The sequence below is a fragment of the Neovison vison genome, chromosome 4, assembly GCF_020171115.1.
Source record: "Neovison vison isolate M4711 chromosome 4, ASM_NN_V1, whole genome shotgun sequence".
NCBI classification, from domain to species: Eukaryota; Metazoa; Chordata; class Mammalia; order Carnivora; family Mustelidae; genus Neogale; species Neogale vison.
The window spans coordinates 140,248,710-140,267,400 of record NC_058094.1 but is presented as its reverse complement, the minus strand read 5'-3'; the positions used below and the strand labels follow the sequence as shown (position 1 = coordinate 140,267,400).

General features: G+C 39.9%; 1 protein-coding gene across 1 annotated transcript in view; it reads left to right on the top strand.

The window, feature by feature from the left end:
* NME8 (NME/NM23 family member 8) overlaps positions 1 to 18,691 on the top strand; it is a 73,073-nt gene that overhangs the window by 2,147 nt on the left and 52,235 nt on the right. Inside the window, exons 4-5 of the mRNA XM_044245783.1 lie at positions 12,188 to 12,259; positions 17,221 to 17,337. Of these exons, the coding sequence (XP_044101718.1) occupies positions 12,188 to 12,259; positions 17,221 to 17,337 (189 nt within the window). The remainder of the gene's footprint in view (positions 1 to 12,187; positions 12,260 to 17,220; positions 17,338 to 18,691) is intronic.

The window sequence follows — 18,691 nt, the reverse complement described above, 5'->3', positions numbered from 1 at the left end:
AAACCAACAAAAAGGTAGGCTCCCTGCACCCCTGTCAAGCTACCTGGAAGGGAACATGGGCATAGGAAGGTAAGGCAAGCAGTCCTTAGAGACTGAGGTGTAACTTGATGCTGTGTTCCCTAGTGCTTTAGAGGCATTAAATCCCTCTTTGTAAACCTGGATAACATGTGCAGGCCAGGCACTGCTGTGGTGCTGGAGGGTGGGTGTGGAAGGGGAATTAGAGCGCATGATGTGTGGATACCCTACTCAGCTCACCTCAGAGCTGTGTGACGATGTAGGTCTTAACGTTGCTCTCTCCCAGCCCAGTGACTTCCAACTGTCCTCGCAGTAGTACCCCAGGGGGACAGAATTCCTCAGTCGACTCCACAAGGAATCTTTTCTGTTACTATAGCCATCCCCCTGGGAAGTGCTAGTAAGTTCTTCCCAAAATCTGTTCATATTACTCTCCATAATACTAGCATCTGTTGAATTTAAGAACAAAGAATTTTGTGCCTGCCTGAATGGTTTCTCTGGTCATGTTTGACTGCACTCAACAATAGCACATTCGTATAAATTGATGCTGTTTTTTTGCTGTGGCCTGCCCGTAAAGGATGATAAAAATGCATTTAATCTCAAAACCTCCATTGGGAGCAGCCTATGAGGTTGAAATCACCCTAGGCCAAGTGGCCAGTACAATTTTTTTGTTGTTACGTGCCCTTTTTAAAAGACTTGGAGACTTGTTTTTTTTTTTTTAAAGATTTTATTTATTTATTTGACAGAGATCACAAGTAGGCAGAGAGGAAGGCAGAAAAAGAGAGAAAGAAAAGCAGGCTTCCCACTGAGCAAAGAGCCCGATGCGGGGCTCGATCCCAGGACCCTGGAATCATGACCTGAGCTGAAGGCAGAGGCAGAGGCTTTAACCCACTGAGCCACCCAGGCACCCCCTTGAAGACTTGAATTAACATTGTACCGATACATATAAAATTTCAGTGAATATTCTTTATTGAAGTTCTTGTATAATATTATTAAGTGCTCTAATTGTTAATAATTTACTATAATATAAACATTGTAATGATTATGCCTACACTACTTTTAAATATATACTTTAACTTATGTCCTTAAATATTATAGATTAGTACCTTTCCCCTCCTTTCTTTTTTTCCCCTAAACTATGGAAGCTTGAAAAAAAAAAGAAAAAAAAAAGGCATCCAATGGCTTTTAGAATCCAATGTGCATAAAAAAGAGAGAGAGAGATTATAACACAGCTCCTCTGGCTGACAGGGCTGAAAGACCTTCTCTTGGCTTCCTTACAGTGGTTACCTCCAGAAAACCCAGTTTGAAAACAATTGCCTTAGGTTGCAAAATCTGTCTCTTAGAGAAGACCCTACCAAGTAATCTCTTTCTGACAGCTGGCCCAAAGGATGCTATATTAATGTTGAGGAATACACTATTATTAAGTATATAATTTTTTATAATAAGTGTAGGACAACTTGATATTTGTTTTTTTTCCCCAAGTTCTTATTTAAATTCTAGTTAGTTGGGGGTCCTGTGTGGCTCAGTCAATTGTCACTATCTCAGGGTCCTAGGATCGAGCCCCGCATTGGGCTCTCCACTCAGCAGGGAGTCTGCTTCTCCCTCTCTCTCAAATAAATAATATCTTAAAAAAAAAGAAAAGAAATTTTAGTTAGTTAACCTAAGTGTAATATATAGTTTCAGGTGTAGGATTTACTGATTCATCACCTTTCTAGCTCATCCCCCTGCCATGAACCCTCCAGCAACCCTCAGTTTGTTCTCTATAGTTGAGTCTGTTTTATGGTTTGCCTCTCTCTCCTTTTCCCTCCTATGTTCATTTGTTTTATTTCTTAAATTCCACATACAAGTGAAATCATATGGTATTTGTCTTTCTCTGGCTGACTTCCTTTGCTTAGCATGATACTGTCTTGCCGTGGGGTGCCTGGGTGGCTCAGTTTGTTAAGCACCTGATTCTTGATTTCACAGGTCATGATCTCAGGGTCATGAGATCCAGCCAGATTTGGACTCTGCTCTCAGTGGGGGTTTGCTTGAAATTCTCTCTCTCCTTTGTCCCCTCTCCCCTTCATTGCTCTCTCTCTCTCTGTCTGTCAAATAAATAAATAAATCTTAAAAAAATACTCTCTACTTCCAGCCATGATGTTGTACATGGCAAGATTTCACTTTTTTTAAGAAAAGACTTTTAGAGAAAGAGCACAAACAAGGGGGGGTAGGAGGGGGCAGAGGGAGAAGGAGTAGAAGACCCCGCATGAGCAAGGAGCCCAATGCAGGGCTTGATCCCAGGACTCTGGGATCATGACCTGAACCAAAGGTCAGATGCTTAACCAACTGAGCCATCCAGGCACCCCAGGATTTCATTTTTTTATGGCCTAGTAATATTCCATTGTGTATAACTTCTTTATCCATTTATTGGTTGATGGACATTTGGCTCTTTCCAGAATTTGGCTATTGTTGATAATGCTGCTGTAAACTTTGGGGTGCATGCATACCTTCAGATCAGTATTTTTGTATCCTTTGGGTGAGTACCTATTAGTACATTGCTAAATTGTAGGGGAATTTAATTCTAGTTTTAAGTTCTTAGGAACCTCCGTGCTGTTTTCCAGAGTGGCTTCCCAATCTGCATTCCCACCAACAGTGTAAGAAGGTTCTTTTTCTCCACATCCTCATCAACATCTGTTTTTTTCTATGTTGTCAATTTCAGCCATTCATGAGGTGATAGCTCATTGTGGTTTTGATTTTTATTTCCCTGATGATGGTGATGTTGAGCTTCTTTTCATGTGTCTGTTGGCCCATTTGTAGGTTTTCTTTGGAGAAACATCAGTTCATGTCTTCTGTGCATGTCTTTACCACATTATATATTTTTTTAAATGTTGAGTTTGACAAGTTCTTTATAGATTTTGGATACTAGCCCTTTAACAGATATGTCAATTGTAAATATCTTCTCCCATTTCGTAGGTTACCTTTTAGTTTTGATGATTGTTTCCTTTGCTATACATAAGCTTTTTTTCTTGATGTAGTCCCAATATTTCATTTTTGCTTTTGTTTCTCTTGTCCCTGGAGATGTATAAGAAGATGCTATAGCCAATGTCAAAGAGGTCGCTGCCTGTGTTCTTCTCTGTGATTTTGATGATTTCCTGTCTTTCATCCATTTTGAATTTATTTTTGTGTATGATGTAAGAAAGTGGTCCAGTCTCATTCTTTTGTGTGCTGCTGTCCAGTTCTCCCAACACCATTTGTCTTTTTTCCTTCAGATATTCTTTCCTACTTTGTTGAAGATTATTTGACCATGGAGTTGTGGGTCAGTTTCTGGGTTTTCTATTCTGTTCCATTGATCTATTTGTTTGTTTTTGTGCATGTACCATACTGTCTTGATCACTACAGCTTTGAAAGTAAAGTCTGGAATTGTGATGCCTCCAGCTTTGCTTTTCTTTTTCAAGCTTGCTGTGGTTGTCTGGGGTCTTTTGTTGTGATTCCATACAAATTTTAGGATTGTTTATTTTAGCTGTGTGAAGAATGCTGGTGATATTTCATTGAAATTGCATTAAATGTATAGATTGCTTTGGGTGGTATAGACATTTTAATAATATTTGTTTTTCCAATCCACGGGCATGGGATGTTGTTCCATTTCTTTGTGTCACCTTTAATTTCTTTCATAAGTGTTCTGTAGTTTTCAGAGTAGTATCTTTTACCTCTTTGGTTAGGTTTATTCCTAGGTATGTTATGTTTTTTGGTGCAATTAAAATAGGATCGATTCCTTGATTTCACTTTTCTGGTGCTTCATTTTTGGTGTATAGAAATGCAACAGATTTTTGTACGTTGGCTTTGTATTCTGCGACTTAACTGAATTTGTGCATCAGTTCTAGCAATTTTTTGGTGGTGTCTTTGGGGCTTTTTACTAAGAGTATCATGTCATCTGTGAATTATGAAAGTGACTTATTTCTTGCCAATTTGGATGACTTTTATTTCTTTTTTTGTCTGATTGCAAAGTTAGGACTTCCAATGCCATGTTAAATAACAGTGGTGAGAGTGGACATCCCTGTGTTGTTCTTGACCTAGAGGAAAAGCTTTCAGGTTTTCCCCGTTGAGGATATTAGCTGTGGGGTTGTTTTGTTAACGGCTTTCATGATTTTTAAGAAGATTTTATTTATTTATTTGAGAGAGAGAGTGAGAGAGCAAGAAAGAACAGGGAGCCCACTGTGAGGCTCAGTCCCAGGACCCGAGAATCATGACTTGAGCAAAAGGCAGGTGATTAACCAGCTGAGCCACCCAGGTACCCCAGTGTCATAGAGAAAAATCATAAATTTTAATAGGCCTTTTTTCCTACTTTGTTGAGTTTTTTTTTTTTTTTAAATCAAGAATCAAATGGTTTGCCAGGTGCTTTTTCTTTCTTTTTTTTTTTTTTAAATTTATTTATTTTCAGAAAAACAGTATTCATTATTTTTTCACCACACCCAGTGCTCCATGCAATCTGTGCCCTCTATAATACCCACCACCTGGTACCCCAACCTCCCACACCCCCACCACTTCAAACCCCTCAGATTGTTTTTCAGAGTCCATAGTCTCTCATGATTCACCTCCCCTTCCAATTTCCCCCAACTCCCTTCTCCTCTCTCACACCCCTTGACCTCCATGATATTTGTTATGCTCCACAAAGAAGTGAAACCATATGATAATTGACTCTCTCTGCTTGACTTATTTCACTCAGCATAATCTCTTCCAGTCCCGTCCATGTTGCTAAAAAAGTTGGGTATTCATCCTTTCTGATGGAGGCATAATATTCCATAGTGAATGTGGACCACATCTTCCTTATCCATTTGTCCGTTGAAAGGCATCTTGCTTCTTTCCATAGTTTGGCGACCGTGGCCATTGCTGCTATAAACATTGGGGTACAGATGGCCCTTCTTTTCATGACATCTGTATCTTTGGGGTAAATACCAAGGAGTGCAATTGCAGGGTCATAGGGAAGTTCTATTTTTAATTTCTTGCGGAATCTCCACACTGTTCTCCAAAAGAGAACTGCACCAACTTGCATTCCCACCAACAGTGTAAGAGGGTTCCCCTTTCTCCACATACCCTCCAACACATGTTGTTTCCTGTTTTGTTAATTTTGGCCATTCTAACTGGTGTAAGGTGATATCTCAATGTGGTTTTAATTTGAATCTCCCTGAGGGCTAATGATGATGAGCATTTTTTCATGTGTCTGATAGCCATTTGTATTTCTTGATTGGAGGAGTGTCTGTTCATATCTTCTGCCCATTTTTTGATGTGTTTGTCTGTTTCGTGTGGGTTGAGTTTGAGGAGTTCATTATAGATCCTGGATATCAACCTTTTGTCTGTACTGTCATTTGCAAATATCTTCTCCCATTCCGTGGGTTGCCTCTTTGTTTTTTTGACTGTTTCCTTTGCTGTGCAGAAGCTTTTAATTTTGATGAAGTCCCAAAAGTTTAGTTTAGCTTTAGTTTCCTTTGCCTTTGGAGACGAATCTTGAAAGAAGTTGCTGTGGCTGATATCGAAGAGATTACTGCCTATGTTCTCCTCTAGGATTCTGATGGATTCCTATCTCACGTTGAGGTCTTTTATCCATTTTGAGTTGATCTTTGTGTACGGTGTAAGAGAATGGTTGAGTTTCGTTCTTCTACATATAGCTGTCCAGTTTTCCCAGCACCATTTATTGAAGAGACTGTCTTTTTTCCACTGTATATTTTTTCCTGTTTTGTCGAAGGTTAATTGACCATAGAGTTGAGGGTCCATATCAGGGCTCTCTACTCTGTTCCACTGGTCTATGTGTCTGTTTTTATGCCAGTACCATGCTGTCTTGGTGATCACAGCTTTGTAATAAAGTTTGAAATCAGGTAAGGTGATGCCTCCAGCTTTATTTTTGTTTTTCAACATTTCCTTAGCGATTCGGGGTCTCTTCTGATTCCATACAAATTTTAGGATTATTTGCTCCAGCTCTTTGAAGAATGCTGGTGGAATTTTGATCGGAATGGCATTAAAAGTATAGATTGTTCTAGGCAGTATAGACATTTTAACAATGTTTATTCTTCTGATCCAAGAGCATGGAATGGTCTTCCATCTTTTTGTGTCTTCTTCAATTTCTTTCATGAGTGTTCTGTAGTTCCTTGAGTACAGATCCTTTACCTCTTTGGTTAGGTTTATTCCCAGGTATCTTATGGTTCTTGGTGCTATAGCAAATGGAATCGATTCTCTAATTTCCCTTTCTGTATTTTCATTGTTAGTGTATAAGAAAGCCACTGATTTCTGCACATTGACTTTGTATCCTGCCACGTTGCTGAATTGCTGTATGAGTTCTAGTAGTTTGGGGGTGGAGTTTTTGGGTTTTCCATATAAAGAATCATGTCATCTGCAAAGAGAGAGAGTTTGACTTCTTCATTACCAGTTTGGATACCTTTTATTTCTCTTTGTTGTCTGATTGCTGTTGCTAGGACTTCTTTTTTTTTTTTTTTCTTTTTTTTTTTCCAATTTATTTATTTTCAGAAAAACAGTATTCATTATTTTTTCACCACACCCAGTGCTCCATGCAAGCCGTGCCCTCTATAATACCCACCACCTGGTACCCCAACCTCCCACCCCCCCGCCTTCTAATACTATGTTGAACAAGAGTACAACTATGTTGTACTATGTGAAAGTGGGCATCCTTGTCTTGTTCCTGATCTCAATGGGAAGGCTGCAAGCTTTTTCTCATTGAGGATGATATTTGCTGTGGGTCTTTCATAGATAGATTTGATGAGGTTCAGGAATGTTCCCTCTATCCCTATACTTTGAAGTGTTTTAATCTTCATCTATTGAGAGAATCTTATGGTTCTTTTCCTTTATTTTATTAAAGAAACATGGTATATCATGTTGATTGATTTGTGAATATTGAACCATCCTTGCAACCCAGGAATAAATCCCATTTGATCATGGTATTCTTTTCAAGTGCTATTAGATTCAATTTGCTAAGATTTTGTTCAGATTTTTTGCATACATGTTCATAAGGGATATTGGCCTGAGTTCCCCTTTTTAGTGGGGTCTTTGTCTGGTTTTGGAATCATGGTAATGGTGGCCTCAAAGAATGATTTTGGAAGCTTTCCTTTCACTTCTGTTTTTTGGAATAGTTTGGGAAGAATAGTATTAACTCTTCTTTAAATGTTTGGTAGAATACCCCCCCTGTGAAGATGTCTGGCTCTGAACTTTTGTTTGTTGGGAGATTTTTGATTACTGATTCAATTTCTTTGCTGTTTATGGGTCTGGTCTGTTCAAGTTTTCTATTTCTTCCTGTTTTAGTTTTGATAGTTTGTATGTTTCTAGGAATTTATTCATTTCTTTCAGGTTGCCCAATTTTTTGGCATATAATTTTTCATAATATTCTCTTATTGTTTGTATTTCTGTGGTGGGGGTTGTGATTTCTCCTCTTTCATAATTTTGTTTATTTGAGTCCTTTCTCTTTTATTTTTTGGTGAATCTGGCTGGGGTTTATCAATTTTATTAATTTTTTCAAAGAACTAGCTCCAGGTTTCGTTGATCTATCCTACTGGTCCTTTGTTTGTTTCTATATCATTTATTTCTGCTCTATTCTTTATTATTTCCTTTCTTCTGCTGACTATCGGCTTCATTTCTTACTCTTTTTCTTGCTTCTTTAGGTGTAAAGTTGGGTTGTGTATTTGAGATTTTTCTTGCTTCGTGAGGTAGTCTGTAGTGCTATATATTTCCTTTTAATAACCTCTTTTGCTACATCCCAAAGGTTTTGGACCATCACATTTTCATTTTCATTTGCTTCCATGTATTTTTTAATTTCTTCTTTAATTTCGTGGGTAAGCAATTCATTTTATAGTAGGATGATCTTAAACCTGCATGTATTTGTCATCTTTCCAAATTTTTTCTTGGGCTTGACTTCTAGTTTCATAGTGTTGTGGTCAGAAAATATGTATTGTATGATCTCAGTCATTTTGCACTTGCTGAGGCCTGATTTGTGACCTGGTATATGATCCGTTCAGGAGAATGTCCCATGTGCATAAGAAAGAAATGTGTATTCTGCTGTTTTAGGATGAAACGTTTTGAATATATCTGTGAAGTCCATCTGGTCCAGTGTGTCATTCAAAGCCCTTGTTTTCTTGTTGATCTTCTGCTTAGATGATCTATCTATTGCTGTGAGCGGGGTGTTAAAGTCCCCTACTGTTAATTGTATTATTATCAATGTGTTTCTTTACTTTGGTTATTAACTGATTGGTAGAATTGGCTGCTCCCAAATTAGAAGCATGAATATTTATAATTGTTAGATCTTACTGTTGGATAGACCCCTTTATTATACTATAGTGTCTACTCCTTTATTATGCTATAGTGTCCTTCTTCATTTCTTATTACAGTCTTTGGTTTAAAATCTAATTTCTCTGATAGAAGTATTGCTACTCTGGCTTTCTTTTGACTTCCATTAGCATGACAGATATTTCTCCTTCTCCTCACTTTATATCTGCAGGTGTCTTTAGGTCTAAAATGAGTCTCTTGTTTTTTATCCATTCTAACACCCTATTGTTTTTGATTGGAATATTGAATTCATTTTCATTCAGGGTAATTATTAATAGATATGAATTTAGTGTCATTTTATTATTTTTTTGTCCTTGTTTCTGGAGATTTCCTGTATTCCTTTCTAGTCTTTGTTGCTTTTGGTCTTTCTTCCCTACTCAAAGAGTCCCCTTTAATATTTTTTGCAGGACTGATTTAGCAATCATGAACTCCTTTTGTTTTCATTTGTATGGGAAACTCTCCTTCTATTCTGATTGATAATCTTGCTGGATAGTACATTCTTGGCTGCAGATTTTTCTCATTCAGTACATTGTGTATATCATGCCACTTTATTTTGGCCTGACAAATTTCTGTGGATAGGTCTGCTGTTAACTTTTTTTTTGTCTTCCCTTATAAGTTAGGGACTTCTTTTGTCTTGTTGCTTTTATGATTTTTTTCTTTTTTTTTTTTTTTTTTTTTTAAAGATTTTATTTATTTATTTGAGAGAGACAGTGAGAGAGAGCATGAGCGAGGAGAAGGTCAGAGAGCGAAGCAGACTCCCCATGGAGCTGGGAGCCTGATGTGGGACTCGATCCCGGGACTCCAGGATCACGCCCTGAGCCGAAGGCAGTCGTCCAACCAACTGCGCCACCCAGGCGTCCCTATGATTTTTTTCTTAATATTTTGCAGATCGAAATACAATATGTCTGGCATTGGCCTATTTTTATTGATTTTGATGGGAATTCTCTGTGCCTCCTGGGTCAGTAAGTCTGTATCCATCCCCAGATTATGGATGTTTTCAGCTATTATTCCTCAAATAAACCTTCTGCTCCCTTCTGTCTTCTTCTGGGACTCCTTTGGTATGAATGTTATTATTTTTCATGGCGTCACGGGATCATGCTTCCACGATCCAAGATTTTTCTTTCCCTCTTTTGATCAGCTTCATTATTCTCCATAATTCTATCCTCTGTACCATTTATTCATTCCTCTGCTTCTTCTATCCTTGTGGTCATTATATCCAGTCAGTTTTGAATTTCAGTTCTTGGGTTTGTCATTTTGGGCTGATAGGTTTTAAGCTCTCTTATCTCTGTGGTAAGGGACTCCCTGATAGGTTCTGTGCTTTTCTGAAGGCCAGCTAGTATCCTTATGATTGTTGCTTTAAATTGTGGGTCAGGCATATTGCTTATACCTGTTTCAATTAGATCCCTAGCTGTGACCTTTTCTTTTTCTTTCTTTTGGGATAAATTCCTCTGTCTTGACATTTTGTCTAGGTTTCTGCCTTTGGTGTGTTAGAAAAGCTCATTTTGTTTCCAGCCCCTACAAGTAATGGCTTTATGAAGAAGGGGTCCATACAGTGTTCAGGACTGGTGCAGTGGGGAGTGTTTGGATCTTGGTCAGAGTGTGGTGAGTTTTAACTAGGTGTGCTATGGTCTGCTTGTTAAGAGACCTGAGGCTCCACTGGAACTGAAGCTTTGCAGAATCTGTGGTCAGTAGTTGTGTGTGTGTGTGTGTGTGTGTGTATTGGGGGGGTTGTGCTAGTCTTCTGGGGGAGGGACCTGCTGCCCTTGTTCTCAGGTGCACTTGCTCAAGAAAGCAGTAGCAGCAGAATGTAGGGGGTAGGGCTGGGTGTAAGCAATTTAGGCAGCCAGTGTTAGCACAGCTGTTTACTGATGATGGGTTATGCTGAGAGACAGGGAAACTAGCCAGCTCCTTTGTCCCTGAGGAGGAGAGTTCATGCTTACTGCTGTCAGGGTAGCCCTCCCAGAAGAGAAATAATTTCCACCATGTGTCCTGGGTGTTTTTCAAATCACTGCTTACACTGTGTCTGGGTTGCTTGCCCGCTTGGACCAGTGCAGTGCACTTTGGGTTCTATCCCAGCCAGGCTGGCTGCGGTGTTTTTTTTTGTTTTTAATTTATTTATTTTCAGAAAAACAGTATTCATTATTTTTTCACCACACCCAGTGCTCCATGCAAGCCGTGCCCTCTAAAATACCCACCACCTGGTACCCCAACCTCGCACCCCCCCGCCACTTCAAACCCCTCAGATTGTTTTTCAGAGTCCACAAGTTTTAAAACTCCAAACTTTAGGGTCATGGTGTGGTGGGGACCTGCACTGGTCTTCTGGGGGAGGGTCTTGCCACATTGGATTGATGGTTTGACCCAGAAGGGCTCACAAGCTTGGGGCCTGGGGCAAAGCACACAGAAGAGCCAGTGTCCACATTAGCTGCCCTCAGCAGATGTCTCTGCACCATGTTGATGGGCGGGGGAGGGAAATGGTGCCTGCTGGTTCTTTTGGCCCAGGATAGGCAATGCCCAGGATAGGCAATACTCCAAGAAGGGGTATCTGTCTCTCCTGGTATGTCTCAGGTGATCCGTAAATCATGCTTTGGGTCCCAGGGTGACCTGCCTCCCTTCTCTACAGGAAAACTGCAGCGTCCTCGGGCTCTATTCCAACCACAGCACGGACCTCTAAAACTCTAGTCTTTGAGCCCTCCTGGTTGTAAAACTCAAAAAAATCAGCCTTTCTCATTTCCCAGCCAGTGGTTTTGGGGAAGTGTTCTACCTATGTGACCCCCTGTGTGCTCCTCTGTCTTTTTCTCTCCTCTGTCCAAGACCAAGACCCTTTGCAGCACCTGCTATCATTTTTTCCCCCAGATCACATCTCTGCACCTCCTACTTTCTGCAGTGTAGCCTCTCTTTCTCTTTAGTTGTGCAGTTTGTTCTGTCAGTCCTCAGCTGGATTTCGTGGGTATGGAGGATGACTTGATATTTATCGGCTGTGTTCAAGGGGTGAGGCAAACCTAGGGACTGCCTACTACCTACCATCTTAGCTCCCACCAGGACAATTTGAAATTTGTGAGAAAAATTTAAGAAAATTGCAAACATTAAAAAAAAAAGGCCTTAAAATTTGACAGACAGTTCATTCAAGATGCATGCAAGATAAGCTCCTTTTTTATTTTATTTTTTTTCCTTTGGAGCTTACTTTCTCTCAAATTTTTATAGAAGTATGGCCCCATGACTAATGCAGAAGGAAGGTGGCATGCAAAGGGGAATATGAAACATCATAGATCTGATCACAAGAGGTGAGATGGGGGGCGCCTTGCCTGGGTGGCTCAGTTGGCTAAGTGTCCAGCTCTTGATCTCAGCTCAGGTCTTGATCTCAGGGTTGTGAGTTCAAGCCCCATGTTGGGCTCCATGCTCAGCACGGAGCCTACTTAAAGAAAAAACGAAGTGAGAGGCCCATATGATGGTGGTAATACTGATACTGAAAGGGACAATGGAGTTCCCAAGAGAAGGGCAGTTAAAGTTCCATGTGGAGCAGGAGAGGATATACAGCAGGAGGGAGCAAGACAGTTCTTGGAGAAGGGAAACTTGATCTGGGTTGGAAAAGGAAGGACAAGAGCAGATAAGGAGGGGGGAAAGTGTGGAAAACCAGAAGTAGCTAAGTTTAGTTCCAGGTTTGGGTACCGCAAAGGTGAACAGTAAGAAGTAAGTTTGAGGCCAAATGATGCATGGCCTGAATCTCCAGTGTATGCAATTATAACATATTCAGAAAATGGTGTAGTAAACATAAAAATAAAAATTTTATGTGATCTGCATTTTTTCAGCATAGTGTATCTAGTGACTTGGATATAGTTTCCTCTATTATTATATGAAATTTTTATACTTTTTTCAGGCAGAAGCTGACAACATTGTGACTTTGCAGCCATTTAGAGATAAATGTGAACCTGTTTTTCTCTTCAGTGTTGTAAGTATAATATTTATCACCTCAAATATGTGATCAGATTCTAATTTACAGTTAAATAGCAAGTAGCATTGTAAAATTACCATGGAACTATTTTCTGATTGTAGTAATCATAGATTTCTTTGCCTTATCTTTGCTTGTCTGTTTTTTAAAATTTAATTTCTTTTCAGTGTAATGGAATTCATTTTTTTTGGTACCACACCCAGTGCTCCATACAATACGTGCCCTCCTTAATACCCACCACCTGGCTCCCCCAACCTCCCACACCCCCGCCCCTTCAAAACCCTCAGATTGTTTTTCAGAGTCCATAGACTCTCATAGTTCATTTCCACCTTCCAATTTCCCTCAACTCCCTTCTCCTCTCCATCTCCCCATGTCCTCTGTGTTATTTGTTATGCTGCACAAATAAGTGAAACCATAAGATAATTGTCTATTAATATATTTCATAACTTGTTCTCTAGGAGCATGCAGTGGGTTGAGGAGGTTAGACAATCATGCACTGAACTGATCAGAGAAAATAAAAATGAAATGGTATTTAGCTTTTCTGAGGAAATAATCAGAGATTTGTGTGATGAGTTGTTATTTACGGGAGTAAAAAATTGGAAATTTCTTTACTACTCAGTAGCAGAGAATTGGTTCTAAGTATTCATGCATGCTAATACAAGGACATAGCTGTCTGATTACTATTAGTAATATATGTTCCTCCTGTCTCCGCATGTACAAATGTGTAGAAAGAAGAGAGAAAGAGCAATTCCCAGATTATCAGTAGTAGCTTTCTGTATATGGGGAAAGGATATAGAAGTTAAGTTTTTTTCTTGGTACTTTTTTTATATTTTTCCCAAATTCTGTGATGAATACACAACCTTCATAATCAGGAAGACATAACAAGTGCTATTTCCAGAAGGAGAGTATTTACAGTTCAAAGCTATGTGAGTGTAGCTGCTCTATAGAGCTAGAGAGTTGGGTATAGTAAGGAAAGGCTTCCCAGACAGGGCTTGGGCTCTTCTTTTACTATTGGATACTTGGATTATTATTTTTTTGTATTGGAAATCATTATTTTATTTTATTTAAAAAATTTTTTAAGATTTATTTATCTCTTTGTCGGAGAGAGAGAGAACACAAGTAGGGGGAGCATCAGGGAGCCCAAGGTGAGACTCAGTCCCAGGACCCCAAGATCATGACCCTAGCCATAGGCAGATGCTTAACTGACTGAGCCTCCCAGGCATCCCCAGAAATCATTATTTTAAAAACACTTCTTGGATAGAACGTTTTGCTTCTATGGAATAATGATTTTGCAACAATTTCAAGGAATTGAATTACTGGGTTCATTGAGTTTTGAAAATTGCATTTCAGATTTTGCTCTAAGTTGGACATGTAGAATTTGGTGATTTAGGTGAGGGGTCATCCAGCTCTTTTGATAAAGGGCCAGATAGTATTTTCAACTTTGGCAAAATATAGTCTCTGTGCTGGGTCATTGTTTTCTCACCCTTGGCCTAGACATAGTGTAGGGAACCAGAGTGAGTAACATGCAAAAGTAGGCTTGGTGGGCTAATATTAGGAACAGTGAGGAGACTAGTAGCCTTTAGGAGTGTGGGACAGGAAGAGAGATGGGGCAGGGGGACTGTCATGTAGAGTCTGGAGCTCTGGGACCACCACCCTGCCCACTTGGGGGGAGCTCTGATCAGGAGACCATACCCACCCTCCTTAACAGGCCCATCCAGTCCGCATTGTCTTATCGGCAGTCCGTGCCTGGACTGTAAGTCCTCCCTCCCTTTCAGCCCTGTATAGCTAGCTCATCCTTCTCATGCTCAGAATATTTTTTTTCTGGCCAGTTCTCCCAGTTCTCTACCACCTTGCAAAGCCTTTCACTGTGTTACTTCTGTAATTGAGATGAGCGATTAGCACACTTTCTAAGATCTTTCATTATGGCTTTTAGCCTTTACTCCATTTCGTTGACTTTGGTTAAGTGTCCTTACTTAGAATATACTTCTTTGGAGCCCAGAGTAATGACTGTTTACTCAGATTGTGTGTCTCAAGGCCAGGAGTAGAATTATATTCCCTTTATTTCTTCTTCTTCAATAACTTTTCCCCCCGCTAATTAGAGGTCTTTTCCTTGCTAACTTAGCTATTTAGCTAAACCTCCTTCTCTCCCCCACCTCATCCCTATCATTTACTGGTCTTTAGATCAGTCCTATCGATGACTGAGGACTTTGGCATGAGGACTCAAACCCCTTTGAAAAACCCTGTCCTGCCATCCTCCCGGGGACCCTGGCAACCCACCCACATCCTGGCCTCTCAATCCTGACCTCTGCTGCCAATGAACATTTCTCCAGGGCAGCTTTCAGCCAGTTGCTCACGCAGTCATGCTCCATATCCACAGTCATTCATCTAAGAATCTCCGTCTGTGCCCACAAAGCCACCAGCAAGCCCATTGCTTGTTTACATGGATATTCCCACAGTGGCTCTTCGTATTGCTCAGCTCACATAGCTGACGACAAATTCATCCAGCAAGTTTCAGCAGGAAGGGCTTTTTCAAGGGATATTAGAAAGTCTCCAAAACTGTTGGAAGGTTCCTTCTGGTGGGAAATGGTAAGTAGATTGCAGTATTTATTAAAACCTTTCTCAACTGGATCCTTCTCATTGCCCTTTGAAGGTGATGATCTATTTCCAGTTAAAAAAATAATGCTTAAAAATTTTTTTTAATTTATTTCTTTTCAGTGTTCCAGAACTCATTGTTCATGCACCACACCCAATGATCCACGCAATATGTGCCCTCCTTAATACCCACCACCAGGCTCACCCAACCTCCCACACCCCTCCCCTCCAAAACCCTCTGTTTGTTTCTCAAAGTCTCTTGTGGTTCGTCTCCTCCTCCAATGTACCCCAACTGACTTCTCTACATTTCCCATGTCCTCCATGTTATTCCTAAGGAATAATGCTTTTTTTGGATGACTCTCTCCAAGTACCACCAGCTCTCTCCTTTGTCTCACAGCTAAATTTCACAGAAGAGTTTGAATATTTATTTTTACTCCATTTTTTCCACATCCCATTAATGCCTCAACCCATTCCATCTGCCTTCTGTCCAATTTTTCAAGCAGATTTGCTGTTGCTAGTGTACCCAATTACCAGCCTATTATTACATAAATGGCCACTTTTAGGCCCATCATACTATTCCTCTCAAGTGTATTGCATGTGGTGGCCATGCCCTAGGAGGGTGTGAAACATTGGTTACTTTTGACTTTGTTACTTGGTGTCCCTTTTGCCTACCAAGGTGTTATTCCCCTCCATCTCCTTTGCAGGTTTACCTTTCTTTATCCAGCCCTTAAATATTTATCTTATCATGCTATACATGCTCCCTAGAAAATTTCTTCCACACAGTTTCAGTTGTCACCACCTACATATCAAGAACTCTAAGTTTATCTCTTCAGCTAATTCCTATACTTTGAGCTCCAGACTTCTATATCCAACTGATGCTTTGACTTCCCCTCTGTTGTCTGAAGGGCCCTTCATAAAGGATTGGTCCAATACCAGACCCTCCCCACTCGGCCCTGCCAGGAAATGTGGTCTTCTAGGTGTCACCACATTGGGTGATTAATATCTTAATTTATCCACTTTCTTGACAGAAACAGAAAACTCAGCCTAGTGACATCTTTGTACATCACACCCAATCCACTCCAGACCTCAACTTGTCAATTTCACCACCCAAGTCTTTCTCATACTCATCTGTGTCTTTCCATTCTTTCTGTCTCCATCACCAGTGCCACAGACTGAGCAACCATCTCTCACCATCATCTCTAGAATAACCCCTAATGTGTATACAAGTATCTTCTCCCCTCTAACTCTTTCTAAACATGGTAGGTGAAATGATCATTATTTATTTTTTAAAAAGTATTTTTATTTATTTATTTGAGAGAATGAGAGAGGGAGCATGAAAAGGGGAAGGGTCAGAGGGAAAAGCAGACTCCCCGTGGAGCGGCGAGCCCGACGTGGAACTCCATCTCGGGATTCCAAGATCATGACCTGAGCCCAAGGCAGTTGCTTAACTAACTGAGCCATTCAGGTGCCCTGAAATGATCTTTGACAATTAACAGTTCAAATTGTGGTCACTGGCTCTGTTTAAACATGCTTAAGGCTTCCCACTGCACTTAGGTTAAAAGCTGTGTGATTCCGAGACCCACAAGCCTCTGCATGGTCTGGATCCCTCTCGCAATTAGGCTTCACCTCATACCATGCATCCCCTCACTTTCTTGGCTGATCTTCTCATTTGCCATATTCCCTTCTGGCCTCAGGACTGTTGCATCTCTATTCCTTTTGCCTGGAATGTTCTTTCTTCTCCATTTTGCCTTGTTATCCCTTACCCATCCTATATGTTTTAACTGAAGAATCCCTTCTTGGTATTGATAAGCAACTTTGCTGATCTCCTTGACCAGGACACATTCTTGTAGATGCTCTCAGTGCTTTGTACTTGGTGGTACTTGTCAAGGTTGTTATATTACATATGTTTATCTGTGTTTTTTTTTTTTTGTTCTTTTTGGTAATTTAATTACACCACATACCAGGATTGCTGTTCCATACCATCATGCCTGGAACAGTGCCAGTAAAAAGGTTTTTGTGAATATGTGTTGAAAGATGGACAAAAGGGGCCATAGTGTAAAAAATAATTAGGGAAGGTAATATTGGGTGGCCTGTACAGAACCATCAAACATAATGCAGGGATGCTTTGCCTTTGGTTGTAGGAGAACAGATATTGTGGAGGGAGAATCCAAAGAGCTGGGTTTTTCAAATCAAGACTCTATTTCCCATCACTAAGACTTTATTTTTAAATGGCTAATTAGCTAATAGCTAATTCTAATAGCTAGAAAGGATTGGTGGGGTGTGGGGCCGGGTGGGATGACTTCATCAAGTTGAATACCAGACTTTTCCTAAAAATGGAAGTTTCCTTCATGCTTTCTTTTCCTGTATAGAATGGCAAAATTATTGCAAAGATCCATGGTGCAAATGCACCACTTGTTAATCAAAAAATTGTTAACTTGGTCGAAGAGGAGAAGAAAATTGCAGCAGGTGAAATGATTCGACCTCAGGTAATACTTCACAGTTTTATTCTTTAAAAAGTGCATTACATATTTTTTGTTGTATTTTCCCAAGTTTTATAACCATCTAGGTGTCTGAATGATACAGACTTTCTGGGAGGTATTTTGGAAATATGAATCAAAAGCCTTAAAAAACTCCTGTATCCTTTGACTGAACAATAACACTCCAATAATTTTCCTAACAAAGATAATAAGACAAATATAGAAAAGAGCCCTTATATCACAGTAGTCTGTTATTAAAATTTTGGTATCAGTCTAAATGTTGAGCCACCCCCAGGTGCCATGGTGTCTCAGTTGGTTAAGCATCTGTTTTCAGTTCAGGTCATGATCTCAGAGATTTGGAATCAGCCAGAGAGCCTGCTTCTCCCTCTCCCTTTGCCCCTCTTCCCTGCTCGCGTGCTCGCTCTCTCTTGCTCTCTCTCAAATAAAACAATAAATGTCCAGCATTGCTGAGCAAGTTCCATAAGATGTCTATAATTTTTGTCGTAAATTATACAAATCCATGCAGTGGAATATTATTTAGTGTGTTCTGGCTCAGGACTTACTGTTATGGAAAGAGGACCACGATCGATTGACAAATGAAAACAAGACATCACTTTGCTAGGACACTTAGAATAAGACACTGGGTGTGGTGAAAAAATAATGAATACTGTTTTTCTGAAAATAAATAAATTGAAAAAATTAAAAAAAAAGAAATTAGAGAAGGGAAGGAAATGGAGGAAGAGATAGCAACGTAGAAGTCCTATGCGAATTAGAGTCCCAGGAGAGAGGGGTGTCTTCTGTGTTTCCTATGGTGATAAACAAAAATGGAGGTAAGGGTCCTAACCAAATTAGACCTCAGATTCCAATATATCAAATATAAGAGATTATTATTACTTGAGTATGTTTAAAAAAATTTAAGAACATGACTTAGGGAATGAAATTAAAGAGGATACAGGGGAAGAATGTACAGTGGTTGCAAGGACAATTTCCTGTAATTTTCTTTGCTTCAATTTTTGTTGCTTTTCCAATGTCTGTAAGATAATTTCACATTCTTCATCAAGATAACCCAAACCCTTCATACATAAGTCCTTGTCCTTCCTTTCCAACATTATCTCTCCCCCCTCCCCTTTATTTTCCTCTTTCCAGTCATAGAAGAATATGCTTGTTCTGTCCTTTAGGTCTCTGCATTAACTGTCTTCTTTCTGGAACCCCCTCTCCACCCATGCCCCCAAGTTGGAAGCACATCAAGCAGACCTGATGTGACTGCTCAAATGTTACCTTCTTTATGAGGTCATTTTCCCAAGAGGTGTTGTTCCAGCACACTCTCTGCTTTAGGTTCCCACAGACCCTTGAGAATCGCCCT